The sequence below is a fragment of the Trichechus manatus genome, unplaced genomic scaffold (assembly GCF_000243295.1).
Source record: "Trichechus manatus latirostris isolate Lorelei unplaced genomic scaffold, TriManLat1.0 scaffold00052, whole genome shotgun sequence".
NCBI classification, from domain to species: domain Eukaryota; kingdom Metazoa; phylum Chordata; class Mammalia; order Sirenia; family Trichechidae; genus Trichechus; species Trichechus manatus.
Genome location: NW_004443988.1, coordinates 11,566,477 through 11,582,177, shown reverse-complemented (window position 1 = coordinate 11,582,177; position 15,701 = coordinate 11,566,477). Strand labels below are relative to the sequence as shown.

The 15,701-nt window shown below is 49.1% G+C and overlaps 1 protein-coding gene across 1 annotated transcript in view; it reads right to left on the bottom strand.

The window, feature by feature from the left end:
* LBH (LBH regulator of WNT signaling pathway) overlaps positions 1–9,238 on the bottom strand; it is a 26,529-nt gene extending 17,291 nt beyond the window's left edge. Inside the window, exons 1-2 of the mRNA XM_004377652.2 lie at positions 8,991–9,238; positions 6,314–6,416 (exon numbers count right to left, since the gene is read on the bottom strand). Of these exons, the coding sequence (XP_004377709.1) occupies positions 6,314–6,416; positions 8,991–9,016 (129 nt within the window). The 5' untranslated portion in view covers positions 9,017–9,238. The remainder of the gene's footprint in view (positions 1–6,313; positions 6,417–8,990) is intronic.
* Positions 9,239–15,701: the final 6,463 nt, after the last annotated feature.

The following is a 15,701-nucleotide window of genomic DNA, read 5'->3' as shown; positions in this document are numbered from 1 at the left end:
GAGCCTGCCTTCATACCCTCTGAGGAGAACGAGCCTGCCTTCATATCCTCTGAGGAGAATGAGCCTGCCTTCATATCCTCTGCGGATTATTTCAGGACTCAGGCCTGAAAGAGCATTTCAGGACATTCCCCAGACACCCAGGAATAGCTCTTGGCTACAGTCACAAGATTCGCCACCCAAACTCATCCTTTCCCTAACAGAGCAATCCTCCTCTCTATCTAGTTTAGGAGACTGAGTCAACTTAGAGAAAATGCTGATTATACTAAAAAAAAAAAAAGAAAAATCTACGCCATGGGATTACCAAGGTAGAGGGATAATTCTCCAGGCAGGAAAGGGAGGGCCCAATCAATCACTCAATACTTATTAAGCAACTTACTTGTAGGATACTGCGTCTGGTATCGTAAGGACAAAGACACAGCCCCCGGCTCTGGGGAGTGAGGAACACATGACCACTTTGAGAGGCGTCAGGCCTAACACAGGCCCTTTGAGGGAAGTCTGGGCTGTAGGGATCTAGTGTGCAACACCCTGGCTGGGAAAGTGAAGAAAGCTTGTTCTCTCCATGGCTGAGCTGCAGACGCGCTGCTGTGATCATGGCGGGCGGTGGGGGGAGGGGTTGGGGGGGGGTTGGGGAGATCCCCTTGGGAATATTCCCAGCCCTCTGCAGGCCCTAACCCAGGGGCATTACAAAACCATGAACGTGACATTTGTGTCAAGGCCTTGAGCGCAGGAAGAAAGATGCTGAGTCCGTCATACAAGGTAGTCTTGATCTGAACAGGTGGGTCTGAACTCAGAAGGAGGCAGTATGTGCGGATGCAGCCCTAAAGCTGCCAAAGAACTGGATGCTTTTTCCTCTGAAGCACAAGGCCCTAACTGCCTGTTTTACATCACCTTACTGTGATTTCTACCAACAAGGGAGCGGGGTGGAGGCGAAGCGAGAGGAGAAAGAAAGCCTGCTGCAATTCCAGTAACACTTGTGTCCACTGCTGGACGCCTCCTGCCGAGTGTTCTGGAATTTTAGCTTTATGTCTCTATGGGGACAACAGGGGCTGTTTTTAAGGCTGCTGGTGACCATGGGACTTCCATGTGGCTGCTCTGCAGGCCTCCAAAACTCTCGAGAACATGTGGGGTACGACGGCTGGGGGGAGCCAATGAGACAAACAGAGCGAGGAGGTGCTGTGGCACCATTAGACACACTTAGCTGAGAAGCTGTGCCCAGAATGGCCTTATGAGCCAGGGCTCGTGGGGGTGGGAGTCAGGGACGCTGAGCAGGAACCTTTCTGAGGGCTGCACGGGGAGGAAGCTTAACAGGGAGGAAGCTTAACCCATCTTACACAGGTAGAGACGGCATCACCAAAGCTGGCTCAGGAGTCTTCACAGGGAGGCTCAGCGCAGACGTGAGGGAAGAGAAAGTAGTGTCTCTGCAGGGCACCTGTTCTCGAGGGAGGTGTTGCTGTTGCTGATAAAGAGTGAGGAGGGGGAGAGGAAGGAGTTGGCTGTTGTTGGGCCTCTCAGGAAGAAGAGACTAGAGGTCCCATCCAGTGAGAGGTGAGTTCTCAGCCAGAGCTAGTCCTTTAAACTGCTCCTTCATGCAGAGCTAACACAGAAGTGCTCAAACTGCAAGGAGCAAACGACAGGGCTGTGACAAGACAAGGTCAGCCCAACACTGTCCCACCTCTCCACCATACAAAGCCCCACCATATCACACCCTCCTGTCTTGAGAAATGAAGAGGAAGATGCAGGACGCTTAGTTCTGTAGATCAAAGGGAAAGCACAAGGAAGAGGAGCACTGTGGGGAGTGAAGGAATGGCTCCTTCTGCTGTCTAAGTATCCTCCTTTAGCTTCCCTGAGAAGGAGAGTCCCAGCTCGCCTGCCACATGGAGGGACATCAGATGGCAGGAGTACATGATCAAGAATAAAGGCAGAAGAAATAGAAAAGGCAGCCAGTCAGAGACACAGGTGATGATCTGAGAGGAATTTAAAGAACCTGGAGAAGGATAAAGCCATCAGACAGGGTCCAGAGGCTTTAGAAGAGACAGTTTTAAAGGAAAGTGAAGCCAAGGAACTACCTACATATCCAGACTTTAGCAAGTACGAAGAAGCTGTAGAAGCCTCAGTGTGCTGTACTGGGAAGTCAGGCCAGAATACCAGTGTCCTCTGGGTGGTGGCCAGGGACGAATTACCCAATAAGCAAGGTATGCACGGGCTCAATTGTGCTTACTTACTAATCTGTAGTGCACAATTTCACCTGGTTTTCACCACATAACCAGGTGAAATTGTGCACTACAGATTAGTAAGTAAGTACAATTGAGCCCGTGCGCACCTTTCTTACTATAAGCTGGTGCATACCGTGCTTACTGGTTACTCTGGCCCTGGCTGTGGCAGCGTACTTGCCCACAGGCAAAGGCCCAGGTCCCCTTTCCTCATACAGAGCTCAGGCCAATTTGGCCACAGCACGAAGGAGAGACAGTCAGAAATGCACTCCACAATGCCAGCTTCTTAGAGTCCCTGCAGCCCACAGGGAGCAGGCTCCACAAGGCAGCAGCTGACTTGCTTCTTTGAATTAGGGAAAGGAGGATGGCGGTAGGCAGCAGATATTCTTGTCCTACTGGCCAGAGAGCCCGAGGTCCACAGATGCAGTGTGACAAGGGAGCCACAGCCATCAAGGACCCTCCTGTTCATTGGCAAGCTGCCTGCCTCCCACAGCCAGCTCGCAAAGCATTCAGACTTTCTAGTAACTATTTACTCACCCACCCTGCGGAACATAGTCATTCATGCCAAGTGAATGTACAGACAGGGATTTCACTGACTGAATATACTCTCCAAACAAATGTTAAGACAAAGCAATGCACTGGTTCTGGTGATTTTTATACACACAAAACGGCACTAACTTCCCAAGGACAACAGATAGTGCTTCCCTGAAGGAGGTAAAAAAGGTATCTATCTGAAACCTTTATAGGCACAAGCCTGAGGAGGCCTTCAAAAGTTCTAAAGCAGAAGAAAATGTGGCCAGCTTTAGAATCAGGAGACTCAAATTCACTGAAGCAACCAGTCCCTTAGCACCTGATCTGTGAGGACAGTGAGCTCACAGGCACCATGGGAGGGTGACGGGTGGGGGAGGGTGATGACTCATGGGTGCAGAGATTAGATCATCCCCTGGCCTCAAGGATATCAGTGGGTAAAAGGTAAGGTAAGACCAGTATCCTCAAAGCCCAATGTAGTATCACTTGAAAGTACAAAATGATACAGGCATTGAAAGAAGAAAGGGGTCACATCTGGTGCAGAGAAATCAGGGGCATGTCATTCTTGGTAGGTCTGCAAGGTGGGGGATAATTGACAAAGCCCAACGTGCCTATTTATTTTATGACCTTGTTTCAAGGTCAAATCACAAGTGAGATTCTGTTTCATCTGCCAAATTGAGATGGATGTCTCCTTCCCATTTCCAGCTCCTTGGAAAAGGAGGTCTCAGTAAATGCCACCTACTATTATTATCCTCAGGAGGAATGCCCAGAACAGAGCTGGTGATCCCCCACCCCCAGCTCTGAGCTGGAGCCCAAGCATGCAGGGTGGGCAGGCTGTGGCCCAGTGCCAGCCTCAGCCAGTCCCAATAGCTCTGGTGGGAATCTGTTTAATTGGATGGCACTCAATTTGAGTGGACCCAGAGAACATCAGTCATACATCTATCAGACCAGTATGCTGCAGGGCCCTGCATCTGGCATAAACAGGGGGTGCCAAGGAATATTTGAAGGTGTAACAGAATTAGACGAGAGAGGGAGGTACCCTCTCAAAGTCCTAATTTTCTTTCAAGGCCCAGCCCGGTCTGACCTCCCTCTTTCAAGCCTTCTCAAATTCCAGCAGTCAGATGGCATCACTGCCATCCCATACCTGGACTGACTATGGCTTCAGTAACGCTCTAGCTGACTGCCTTGGGTTACAGTTGTTTATATACATGCTGGTTTCCCACCTTAGCCCTAGACCCACTTTGCAGCACCCAGCAGAGTACCCTGCACACAGCAAGAGCCCAGTAAATGTTGCCTGGTTAAATATTACAACTTCCCCTGACAACCAGGAGATCTTCCTGAAATCGTCTTGTGACCAGAGTCCTCTGAAGTTCTGAATAAGATATTTGGAACTAGGCAGTAGCTCCAGCCCAGGTAGCAGGGATAGATTTCCTGAGGGGATGTGAGAACTGCAAAGGACCACAGTCCAGCACCACAAGGGACAATTCGAGGGTCCTTTCCTCAGGCAGGAGCCCTGGTGGAGCAGTGGTTAAGGCACTTGGCTGCGAACTGAAAAGATCAGTTGTTCAAATGCCCTCTCCACTCTGTGGGAGAAAGATGTGACAGTCTGCTTCCATAAAGATTTACAGCCTTGGAAACCCTATGGGGGCAGTTCTACTCTGTCCTATAGGGTCACTGAGTGCGAATCGACTCGGCAGCAGTGGGTTTTTTGTTTTTTTTCCTCAGGGAGTACCAAGACATCTTGGAAGCCCAGAGGTGGTTTTAGTTTCCTCCAGCCACTGGGCCCCAGGTCAGCCTTCCTTACCCAGCATTGCAGCCCCTTCCTCCCTTATAACCTGCCCTACCCCCAGACCCAGCAGGATGGCCTGAAGGACTCGAGAGGTAAAGAAAACTGTTGGGTAGGGTCTGGCCCTTTATTCTGGGGCATATTTAAAAGGAGGATGTAAAAAGCACTCATAAAACATGCCGATGACTGCATTTGGAAAGGTTCTGTGATGGAAATCTAAGCGCAGAACTGAAAGAAAACCTCACCTGTGACAACAAAGAGATTCAGTCTGACTCAGTGGCTTGGAAACTGGTATCCAAAAACACCACAGCCAGTGGGCCAGGAAACTTCTACACCTACCACCAACCAGGCTGTGGGGCCCTCCATTATCTTCCTCCGACCTACTCTGGGGGTTGGGGGTATAAAACCAACCCAGGAAAGAGATTCTCCTTTACCCTCACATCCCCCTTCAAGCTAACTGAATACTCACTTCCAACAAGCAAAAGGGACTCATCTATACTGACACAAAACAAAGCACCTTCCTGAACCTCCTGAGTGTCTGCGGATGAGTCTGCTTCCCCTGCCAAGTTTACGTTACGCCATCTGAGCTTACATCTCTGCTCTTTGATCACTGTCCCTCCATGGCACCTCACTCCACCCACACGGCTTTCTATTTGTTTCTTTCTTTACAAAATAAACGCCCCTGAAACTGTTCTAAGGAATGTCTAGCCAGAGTTGCCCCAAGGTGCAGACCCGTGATACACCAAAAGAGCAAGGCTTTGGTGTTAAGGAGACACAAGTTGCCTACTCAGCCTAAGCCTGTTTCTTCACGTGTGCAGCGGGGCAGGAATTTCCACCTCAGAGCTATGGTCACAAGGTAACACTTGTAAGGTGCTTGGCACACAGTGGGTATTCAGTTAATGCCTGCTGAATGGACCCACTGCACCACCATTCGTCTTCACAGGAGCCAGCCACGCTACACAATCTCCCAACTAAACACCACCCTCTCCCACATTTAATAATAACCTAGGAACTCTCCCAGCAAATCCAACTGTAGTTCACTGTACCAGAGGGAGCTTAAGTTGCTCTACAGCCTGAGAGGGGTGTGGAAAAGTAGCATGAAGTGGTAGAAAGAACACTGGGATAAGAATCCAAACGTGTTACTGAATCCACAGGTAGCTTTTTTGGGTCCGTATACATTTTGGACCTATCAGACAGGATAATCTCTAACTAGATTCTGGTAATAGCAGTAATATCATCCCTGCTGGGGGCACATCTCTTCAACTCTAAGTAGTTTGAACCATTAACTCTGAATCAGTTGGTCTAGTGTTAATCTAAAGAAGAAAGCAGCACTTGACACAGCCATTTCCCTAACAGACCAGCCTTTCCCATAAGCTGCCCCTCACAGCAATGTTTTTACTGCCCAAGGCATAGCTGGGAAGGGAAGCTCTGGTCTGAACTAACTGCATAAATCATTTCCTCCTTTGCCACCGTGAATGGGAGAGTTCACAACAGCCAGGATGGCTAATTAACAACAATGGCTAACATTTGTTGAACACTTACTGTGTCCCAGGCACTAGGAATACCTTGTGCTCATCATCTCATCATGTTGAATCTTTACCACAACCCCATGAGGTACAGACTATTGTTGTCCCCACTCTACAGAGGAGGAAACTGACGCTTACTGGCATCAGGGGACTTGCCTGAGGTCACAAAGTCCTTACAAGTGGCACAGGATTCTTGCTGCCTTCAGCCCAAGCAAAAGCCACCATCCTCTAAAGAGTCAGAGGGGACTCAGAACTTAACTCACCTGATAGGAAAGGCCATCCTTTCGGGGGCTGAGTCCAATCTCCTCCATGGATGGGGCATTCATCATCACCTCAGTCATCTCGGCCGATCTCAGATAGTCAGGGCTGCCAAGAAACCCAGACCAAATGTCAACAAAGACACACACTTTCACGTTCCCACTCTCAGTACATCCGTTGTTAGATCAGGGGACTGTCTGGGACAGGATGAGAAGTGTTCAAAACAGAACTTGCAGAAAAACAAGCCCATAACCTGAAAAAGCGCCTCATAAGCTCACAGCATCAGAGTTTTCAATCTCAAATAACAAAGCTTATTGTCTGAAAACCTCTCTGGCAAACCTCCTCTCATATACACCCACCAGAGGAGAACCCATTGCTTCTGTTTCTAGAAGCACAGAAGCAATGCTGGATTTTCTTTATAAATGACAGAACCAGAAAAAACAAAAGTAACTGAGTCCATCTGTCTAAATTAAAACCAGTTCAACCAAGTCTCCCTTTATCCGTCCAGGGTGAAGGATTATACATACATATATATATATCCTCACATGAATTTCATCCAAAGACAAACTGCATATTATTATATAATAACATGCATATTATTATTATTATATAATAGCAGCAACAGGTCAACCTCAGGCAACCAAGTCCAAGCGCACTGTCCTCCTACATTTCTCCATCTCTCTGGTGCTCTTCTTTGCAAAAACGTCCCACTTAAAGTCCCAAAGGTTCACCTTCTCTGCAGGCTTCACATCGGCCATCCAACCCGCTTCTCCACCTCCAGCCGCAGCAACTGCAAGCTCACAGCTTGAGAAACATCTCCTGGATTAAAAGCCTTAAGGATACTGGGACTCTGACTGCAAAAGAAACTTCCAGAGGGGCCAAGCTGCCCACCAATGGCTGACATGTGAAAGTGCTCTGTATTCTATAAGCAGGATATAAACATTCCATTACCCTCTCACATCCTTACACAAGCCAGGAGCACAGACAAGGTCCTGTACACATAATACCAAACAGTACATACCAAAATCCACATACCCTCTACACAACACCTAGTATTTTCACCACCATACCTTTACACATGAAGGAAAAAAAGGAGGGCCACGCTTTAGAGAGAAACAGGGGTACCAGATTCCTTCTCTTTTATGGTTACTACACAGAGTAGAAATGGCACTGGACTGGAAACGGAAGCAATGCGTTCTAGCTAGGCTCTGCCACTAACAACTGTGTGATCTTGAACAAGTCATAGAACCTCTCTGAGCCACAGGTGTGCTGTTCGTCTGTTACTATGATGCTGATAATGCCTATCTCACCGTTATGTACAATAGTTAATATGGGGGGGGGTTACTAACTATGAAGTGTTAATCGACTATAAAACAATCCTAAACCTTAATTTCTCAGAGGATGATAACCCTGATGGGCGCTAACATCTGTCTACCTTGGCAAGCTCTGAGCGGCCAGGGGCATAGACGCCTCCAGGGGCGGAGAAATTTTACTTTGTTCCGAGAATTCAGTTCCCTCTTCAAACGGGGCCAGTTGGGAAGGGGGAGGGGGAGGTGAAAGGCAGGTGCTGGGCTGCGGGGCAAGCTTAGGTTCAAGAGCGGGGACCACAAAACGGAGTTTCTTCCCAGGTCATGGAAAAACTACCGCCAGCTGCCGAAGAAACGGGCCAGAAGAGCCGCCACGGGGCTCTCGCCAGGCTCCTCGCCGGGTGTAGAGGCGCTCTCTCCTCGCCTGGGGCTGTGGCGCGGGCCGGAAAAGTTGAGGCGAGAAGCATGAACTTTCCGGTTGCTGGCCTGAGCAGGATCGCGCGGAGGCTAGAGCTTGCTTCCCCCTCCCTTGACGCCTGCCCCTCGGGCCTGAGCTGAGTCGTCCACTCCCTCACCTGGGAGCGCGCTCAGGGGCAGCCAGCGCTCGCCTCTCGGCCGCTCCTTTTTGTCCCGGGGGCAGGGGCCTAGCTCCGCGTCTAGAGCGGCGCCTGCGGCGCATCGCTCCCGGCCCAGATCCCCTCGTCGGGTACAAACCTTCGCAGTCCCCTGCCTGGCCCGGGATCCTTCCAGCCCGGAACTGCGAGGGCGAATCCTCTTGGCCCCCTGCAAAGACGCCTCGATTTTTTTTTAAGGCTATGGAGACGGAAAGGGTCGAAAGAGTGCAGCGTGTACCCTGCCGCTAGTGGCTTTTACGTGTGAGATCGCTTCTTTCCCCGCCCCCTGGAGCTCTGCAAACGGCGCCGCTGCACCAGCTCCGCCAGCCTGGACGTCGAGATTTGCAAGCAAACAAAAAGAAAAAGGGGAGGGGCCGACGGAGAGCTGGGGCCCCCAGCGCAGGCAGGGCGCGCGCCTCTGGCAGCCCACCGCATTACGGGATTTATAAGGGGCGGGGGGCTATAGGCGTGATCTCTGGTTCTCGATCCACCCTCCCACCCCACATTCACACCCTCCGGCCATCACGTAGGTGAGGGCTCTAAGTTCACTTCCTTTGTCTGGATGCTCTCAGCACCACCTTCCCCCACCCCCACCTTTGCAACCTTGACGATGACTCCAGCACCGGATCGCGCGGCGGGTTAGCGTTGGGCGTCGGCGCCGCCTGCTGCGCTCGCACCCTTAGCCGGCACGAGTAGGCGCCCGCCTGGGTGGGCAGCCACTGCCGCGAGACCGACGCCCGCCGAGGGCGCAGGATACTCACCAGTGAATGGGGAAATATACAGACATGAAGTCCTAGGGGAGGCTGACCCACGCCCTTGTGATTTAAAAACGGTCACCGCGTCCCAAGCAAGGATGACACGGGCGCAGACAGACGCACGGCAGGCAGGGAGGCAGGCAGGCAGCCGAATGCGGGAACTGGGCTTCGCCGGGTCCGCCTTCCCGAAACAACCCCACAGCCAGCGGCGTCTGCAGAGCAGACAGAGGTCTACACTCTCCACCGAGCTCCCGGCCCCACAAAGAGCCGGGGAAGCTGTATTTATTGGGGAGGAGGCGGGGCTTGGCCCTGGGCAGCCCCGCCTTTCCTCGCCCACTCCTGGAATAACGTCACCAAAATCATGAATGGCTTCAGCGCTCGCAGCCTGTGCGGGCGGCTGCTAGGGGGCGCGCTCAGCTCTCCTTCTCGAAGGGCCGTTGTTTGCTGCAGCTCCTCGCCCGCCCCCTTCCCCACGACTCTCACACACGCAGACACGCACGTGTACACACGCACGCACCGGAGCTGGAGTTCAATGTCAACGCCGCTGCCAGCTTACAAACACGCCCGCGTCCGCACACCTCCTCCCTGCGCACGCCCCTGGGGACTCCGGGGCGGAGGAGGTGGGCGTTAAGAGGACGCTGGGACCCGCTCTGGACTTGACCGCTCGGCAGCTCGAGCTCGGTCCAGGGAGGGCGCCATTCCTCGACCCAGGCCCGCTAGCGTCATCGTACCGCGCTACTCAGCCCCACACCTCGGGACCACTCTTCAGCACTCATCCCCCAAACTAGGCCTCTCCCTGGAACCATCGCTCGCGTCACCGCGGGCAAGCTGCGCGGACGCGAGAGCACCGCTAGAAAAGAAGCCGTGAGAAGGTGGGAGGAGACGCGAAGCCGGGGGACCCAGCGCCCGCGGGAGTCGACGTGGCTTGCGAGGGGCTAGTCTGCAGCCATGAGATCATCCTTGGAGGGCTTTGTGAGAGAAAGGATGTAGTGTCGTCCTAGGGTTTTTCCACTGGACACATACATGGAGCGGCGTGAGGGCGTGCGGGTGGGCAGCGTGCAAGCACACCCCACCAGCCTTGGCTCTCAGATCTGTCCCAAGGAGTCGATCTATGACAGAAGAAACAAGGAGCTGGCAGTTCAGCTGAACCCTTCCCACACTGCCCAGGAATTGCAGCTCCGGGAGTCTGTCCCTGCAGTCAGGCTGCGCAGCCCCCAGAGCCTGGAACGGAGCCTGACTCGGTACCCAGCACTGCCCCTCTGTGGCTGGAGCGCGTCGCTTCACACCTCTGCTTCAATTTCTCCTGTAAAATGACTTTCTAACGCTCACCTGTGTGTGTATAGGGGCTGGGGAGAGGAGAGGACTATCAAAAACTAAACAAAATTAATCTGCTCTAAAGTCAGTCGGTTCTTTGGAAGAAAGGCAATAAATGTATTAGATCGATGAATATGTGCTTACAAATGGAAATCCATAAAAGGATAATGAGATTAATGGTGAGGGTTTATAGTGGCAGGACCATGAGGGGGCTGACCCTTAAAACTCATAATTTTCCTCCCTAAACCAACTCAAATAAAAATGATCTATAAGAATTTATAAGAATAATTAAACTTAAAGTAACTGTTATTTTTAACCATTCATATATACACCTGAGTAAGAACTGTGTGCACCTTATGAAATGCAGCTTCAGGACAAGTCCCCTAGCTGCCCCTTCCAACCAGATTAGCACTCCTAAGCTCTTTCTGTAGACAAATTCTGGATCATCTCCCCAGCCCCCACACGATAAACCAGAAATTGATTTGTGCCGCATAGCCCCAACTCTGTTCTGTTCCTCTGGCTGTGGTGTTCTGGCAGAGGGCAATACTTCATTGAGAGAAGCTAATGGGAGATGCTCTGAGTGTGGGGTCACTGTTAACAGTGGGGGCTGTTTGTATCTTCTGCATGGGGTGGGGAAACTTTTCAGTTAGCAGCTAAGAATGACATGTTGCCATCCACGTAGCCAAAGAGGAAGCCAAGGCTGGGAGATCAGGTTTACAGGCTGGGATCTTAGAGCTAAGGCCCTGGGTGAGCAAGGCCATTTCTCCCCAGAGCAACAATCCCTGGCAAGGGGGAGGATGGAAGACCATCTTAAGTTTTGCATTCCAACACCCACACTTTACATATTTGTGATTATTGCCTTCAGTAACTTTCAACACTCTCAGAAAGGTAACTCCACAACTTTCCTGCTCCTAACATACGCACCTGAATTGTCAAGATGCTCTCTTTTGGAGGAGTAAAGCTTCCACCAGCAGGTATCTGGTCTCTGGGAAAAAATCCCTAGATTGTGGAACATTGAGGTAATTACCTAATGTCTACTCTTTGGTGGAGTGATAAAAGTCTGACCTTCTATGCGGGAGACCCAGGTTTGATTCCCTGCCAATGCATGAGGCCACCACGAGCCACAAAACTAACTGACAATAGCTTTGGTAGGCTTTTTAGTAATGTCCATTGTAACTTGACATCACCTCTGCTGGTAAATTGGACTGGAAAGTAAGTCTCTCCTCTGGGACTACGGTGATACATCCATTCATTTGAAAATAGGAAGAGATGTATTTGATACAACTGTAACAAGCAAATTATCTGTATGCCATTTCTCAATAATAATACTTTACGTTTATATAGCGTCTTGCAGATTTTCAAAGCATTTTTACAACTAACAGTCCCCAGTTTATAGATATGCAAACTGAGTCTGAAATAAATTAGGGAACTTGCCACAGATCACACAGCTAGTAAGTGGTTGGAACTCAAGAGCTTGGAAACACACTCACCTTTCCACTCTGTAGCAGAATGTTCCACCCTGCTGCATTGCTCTGGGTCACTGCGTTTTTTTCCTTTCTCTAGAGACACGGGGTATTTCAACATGGAGACTGACCATTTCTTACCAATGCCCTCCAAGAGTGGTTTCTATCCCTGCTGCCTTTGAATAAATGAAATGGAAACACAAGCGAATGACGTTACTTAGAGCCCCAGAACCTTAAGAGCTGAAAGGGACCGTCTAAATCACCTAGTCCAGTCTCCTCATTTTACAGATGAGAAAGCTCTTAAGAGATTAAGTGGCAAGTCCAGGGCTGCCAGACTATTAAGTGGTGTCGATGGAACTTGAACACAGGCCTTTAGTCACTGGTTAAATGTTCTTTCCACCCCAACACTATGCCTTGCACCACATTTGCCAAGAAGTCAGCAGCAAAGGTCAAACACAAGACCTGTACTCTCTAAGCAGCCTCTGTCCATCACCACTTTGTTGAGCATCTGCCATATGCAGGGCAGTGAACACCCAGCAGGGCCTCCTGTATGCCCTCCCTCCTCTCTCCTGTGTCCCCAGAAATTAAGGTGCTGAATTACAATTTTGCTTTGGTAAAAATCCTGGGATCTAATGGTGTAATTAGAATTGTCTTCCTTTCCAACAGTAGATATGTCTAATTTCCCAGCTCCTTCTCTCTCCCACCTAAAATAATTTTTTTTTTTTAAAAGAGGTAATGAATTTAAGGTCCTGTTCGAGTTCACAAGCATGGTCACGCATGCTATGGTGCAAGGAATATGTATCTAATTATTCATCTAGTAAAAGAAAGTCTCCATCTAAATTCATTTAGTGGTCCCAGACAGAGCTGGAGAAAAATGTAGAACAAAGTTCTAACTCACAAAAAAAGACCACACTTACTGGCCTGACAGAGACTGGAGAAACCCCGAGAGTATGGCCCCCGGACACCCTTTTAGCTCAGTAATGAAGTCATTCCTGAGATTCACCCTTCAGCCAAAGATTAGACAGCCCCATAAACAAAATGAGACTAATGGGACACAACAGTCCAGAAGGCAGGAGGGGACAGGAAAGCTGGTAATAAGGAAACCAAGGTTGAGAAGGGATAGTGTTGACATGTCGTGGGGTTGTTAATCATTGTCATAAAACAATATGAGTACTAACTGTTTAATGGGAAACACTTTGTTCTGTAAACCTTCATCTAAAGTACAATCAAAAATTAAAAATGAATTCATTTAGCAACATATTCCCAACATTCTATCTCCCCTTTCACTTGTTAAAAAAAAAAAAAAAAAGTATTGCATTTAACCTGCCTGGGTTGCAGTGAAGCTGGTACTTTGGTTAGCTATTAAAAAAAAAAAAAACAGTTGTCATTGAGTCGATTTCAACTCACAGTGACCCCATATGTGCAGAGCAGAACTGCTCCATAGGGTTTTTGTGGCTGTGGCCTTTCAGAAGCAGATCACCAGGCCTTTCTTCTGCAGTGTCTCTGGGTGGGTTCAAATCGCCAACCTTTCAGTTAGTAGTGGAAGACTTGTTGGTTAGCAATAAGGGACTCCAATGAAGTAGCTATTTGACCTCAGGGAAGAGAGAAAGGCAAGGCAAAGGGAAACATTTGTTGAAGTAGATTCATATCTGTTATGTTTATTCCTCACAACAACCTTAAGACATAGGCATTATTGCCCCCATTTTATAAATGAAGAAATAGAGGCTCTGAGATGTTAAGTAACTTGGCCATGGCCACACGGTTCTTAAATGGCTGAAACAAAATCTGATTCTGGGGCTTACTGGCTCCGAGTCTGTTTTCCCCACAATACTACATTTACCGTAACCTCTGTGGTTTTGTCTGTTTGCTTTAACAGCTAAACTATAAACTGAATATGAAGTATCAGTTCCAGTTGTAAAGACCAGGAATCCTGGTGTCTATCCAGTGGGCAAGGCAGGCAGAAGAAACAAATTCCCCACTCTGGGAATACGGGAGCTTCTTAAAGGATATTAGTCAAAGGCTTGGGGTAAAAAAAAAAGTGAGTGGGAGAAGGGGAGTTTCTAGCCAATTTTTCAGTAAAATTCATTTGAGTACATAAGAAATTTGAAAGGCAAGAATGTGTGTGGGCTGATGTGAGGATGAAATGAGGTAGTGTGATGAAAACACTTGTAACTTGGAAAGCACTGAGCAGACACAGGGCTTGTTTTTAAGGTATTTAGCGGAAAGAGGGGGTTAAGCCCAGATGCTTGCATGGGCTTCCGTTCTTTATTTGTTTTTCAACCATATTGTTGTTGTTGTTGCCTGCCATTTAATCCGCGACTCATGGTGACCTCATGCACAACGGAACAAAATCCTGCCCAGTCCTGCGCCATGCCCACGATTTGGTGGGTTTGGTCTGCGCTGGGCTGTTTAACGATAGTTCTGCAACCGCCAGGTGGGAAGCCCTGCTCATACCGTCAGGACGCGTTCGTTCACTGTGTGCTATGTACCAAGTTTGGAAGACTTTTGTTGTTGTTAGCTGCCGTCACGCAACCAAATGAAACACTGCCTGGTCCCAGATCACCCTCATGATTGGTTGTGAGTCAGACCATTGTGATCCATAGGATTTTCATCGGTTGATTTTCAGAAGTAGATCACTAGGCCTTTTCTCCTAGTCCATGTTAGTCCGGAAGCTCTGCTGAAACCTGTTCAGCATCATAGTGACACGAAAACCTCCAATGACAGATTGGGTGGTGGCTGTGCATGAGGTACACTGGCTGGGAGTCAAACCCGGTCTGCCAGATGGAAGGTGAGAATTCTACTGCTGAACCATCACTGCCCCATGTTTCAACCACACAGACTGCCTCATTTGCCCCACTGAGCTTCTTGACTGAAGTTTCTTTCAGGCAGATGTCAGGCAAGTGACAAAGCTCTGCCTGGTGAGCACTGCCATGGTCCCAGTGTTCCGAGCATCTCCACTCTCACCCCACAAGTTCTCCCAGTCTTCTGAGCCTCCCATCAAGTGCCCAACTTGGTACTGGACATGTGATAAATGAATGGGCCCTGCGAGAGTGAGCATGCCTTCTCACCCCAGCCACTGCAGAACACTCAGTAAATAACACAACATAATCCAAACCCATCAGACAAAATCCTTTAATTTACAACTTAGCTTTGCTGTCTTAGGCAACTTGCTTGACCTCTCTGGGTCTTAGCTTTCTTAACAGACACAGGCAGTAGACGTCTCTTTTTAGCTCCCAGGGCACTAATAAGGTTGAGAGAAATTGCTTCCATAAATGATTAGAGAAAAGTGCTTTACATCCTTATCATCAGGACTGTGCAGATACTCTTGCCAGGTGCCATCTCAGCAGGAGCCTCCTCCTTCCTCTTTCCATCCAGAACCCTGCGATCTGGAAGCCCGTGAACTCTTCATTCCTAAATATCAAAGATTTAGTTCTAGTTTTTGCTTTATTTCTATCCAGGGGCCTTTGAACCAAAGGGGTTTTTCTGAACAAAAAACCTCTATGGAATCTTTAGGATCTAAGCCCTAAAAGAAAACACTAAAACTGGAAGCAGTTCAAGGCTCTTATGTCCAATTAAGGAAATTCTCACATTCCTGCCCTAGCTCTGGCTCTAGCGTGCTTTCTCTCTCTTTCCACATATACACAGGAATGCACTTCAACAGCCAGAAAAGAAGTTACTATCACCAGGAAGGATATTGAATAGCAGAGTGCTTCTTGGGGTGGGCTGATGCCTTCCTTGAATTAGACAAAGAGCACAGACCACAGAACAATTCAAACTCCCTTCATCCCTCCCCCCTCTCCCTATGTCACCCATAACTCTGGACCAGAGACATTCCATGGTACCTATGGGGTTATGAAAAAGAGGAAAACACTTACAATAGTTTCTTGTGAAGAAAAGCACTTTCAGTTTTCTTTTCAAGTATACAGGATGCCAGCTAGCT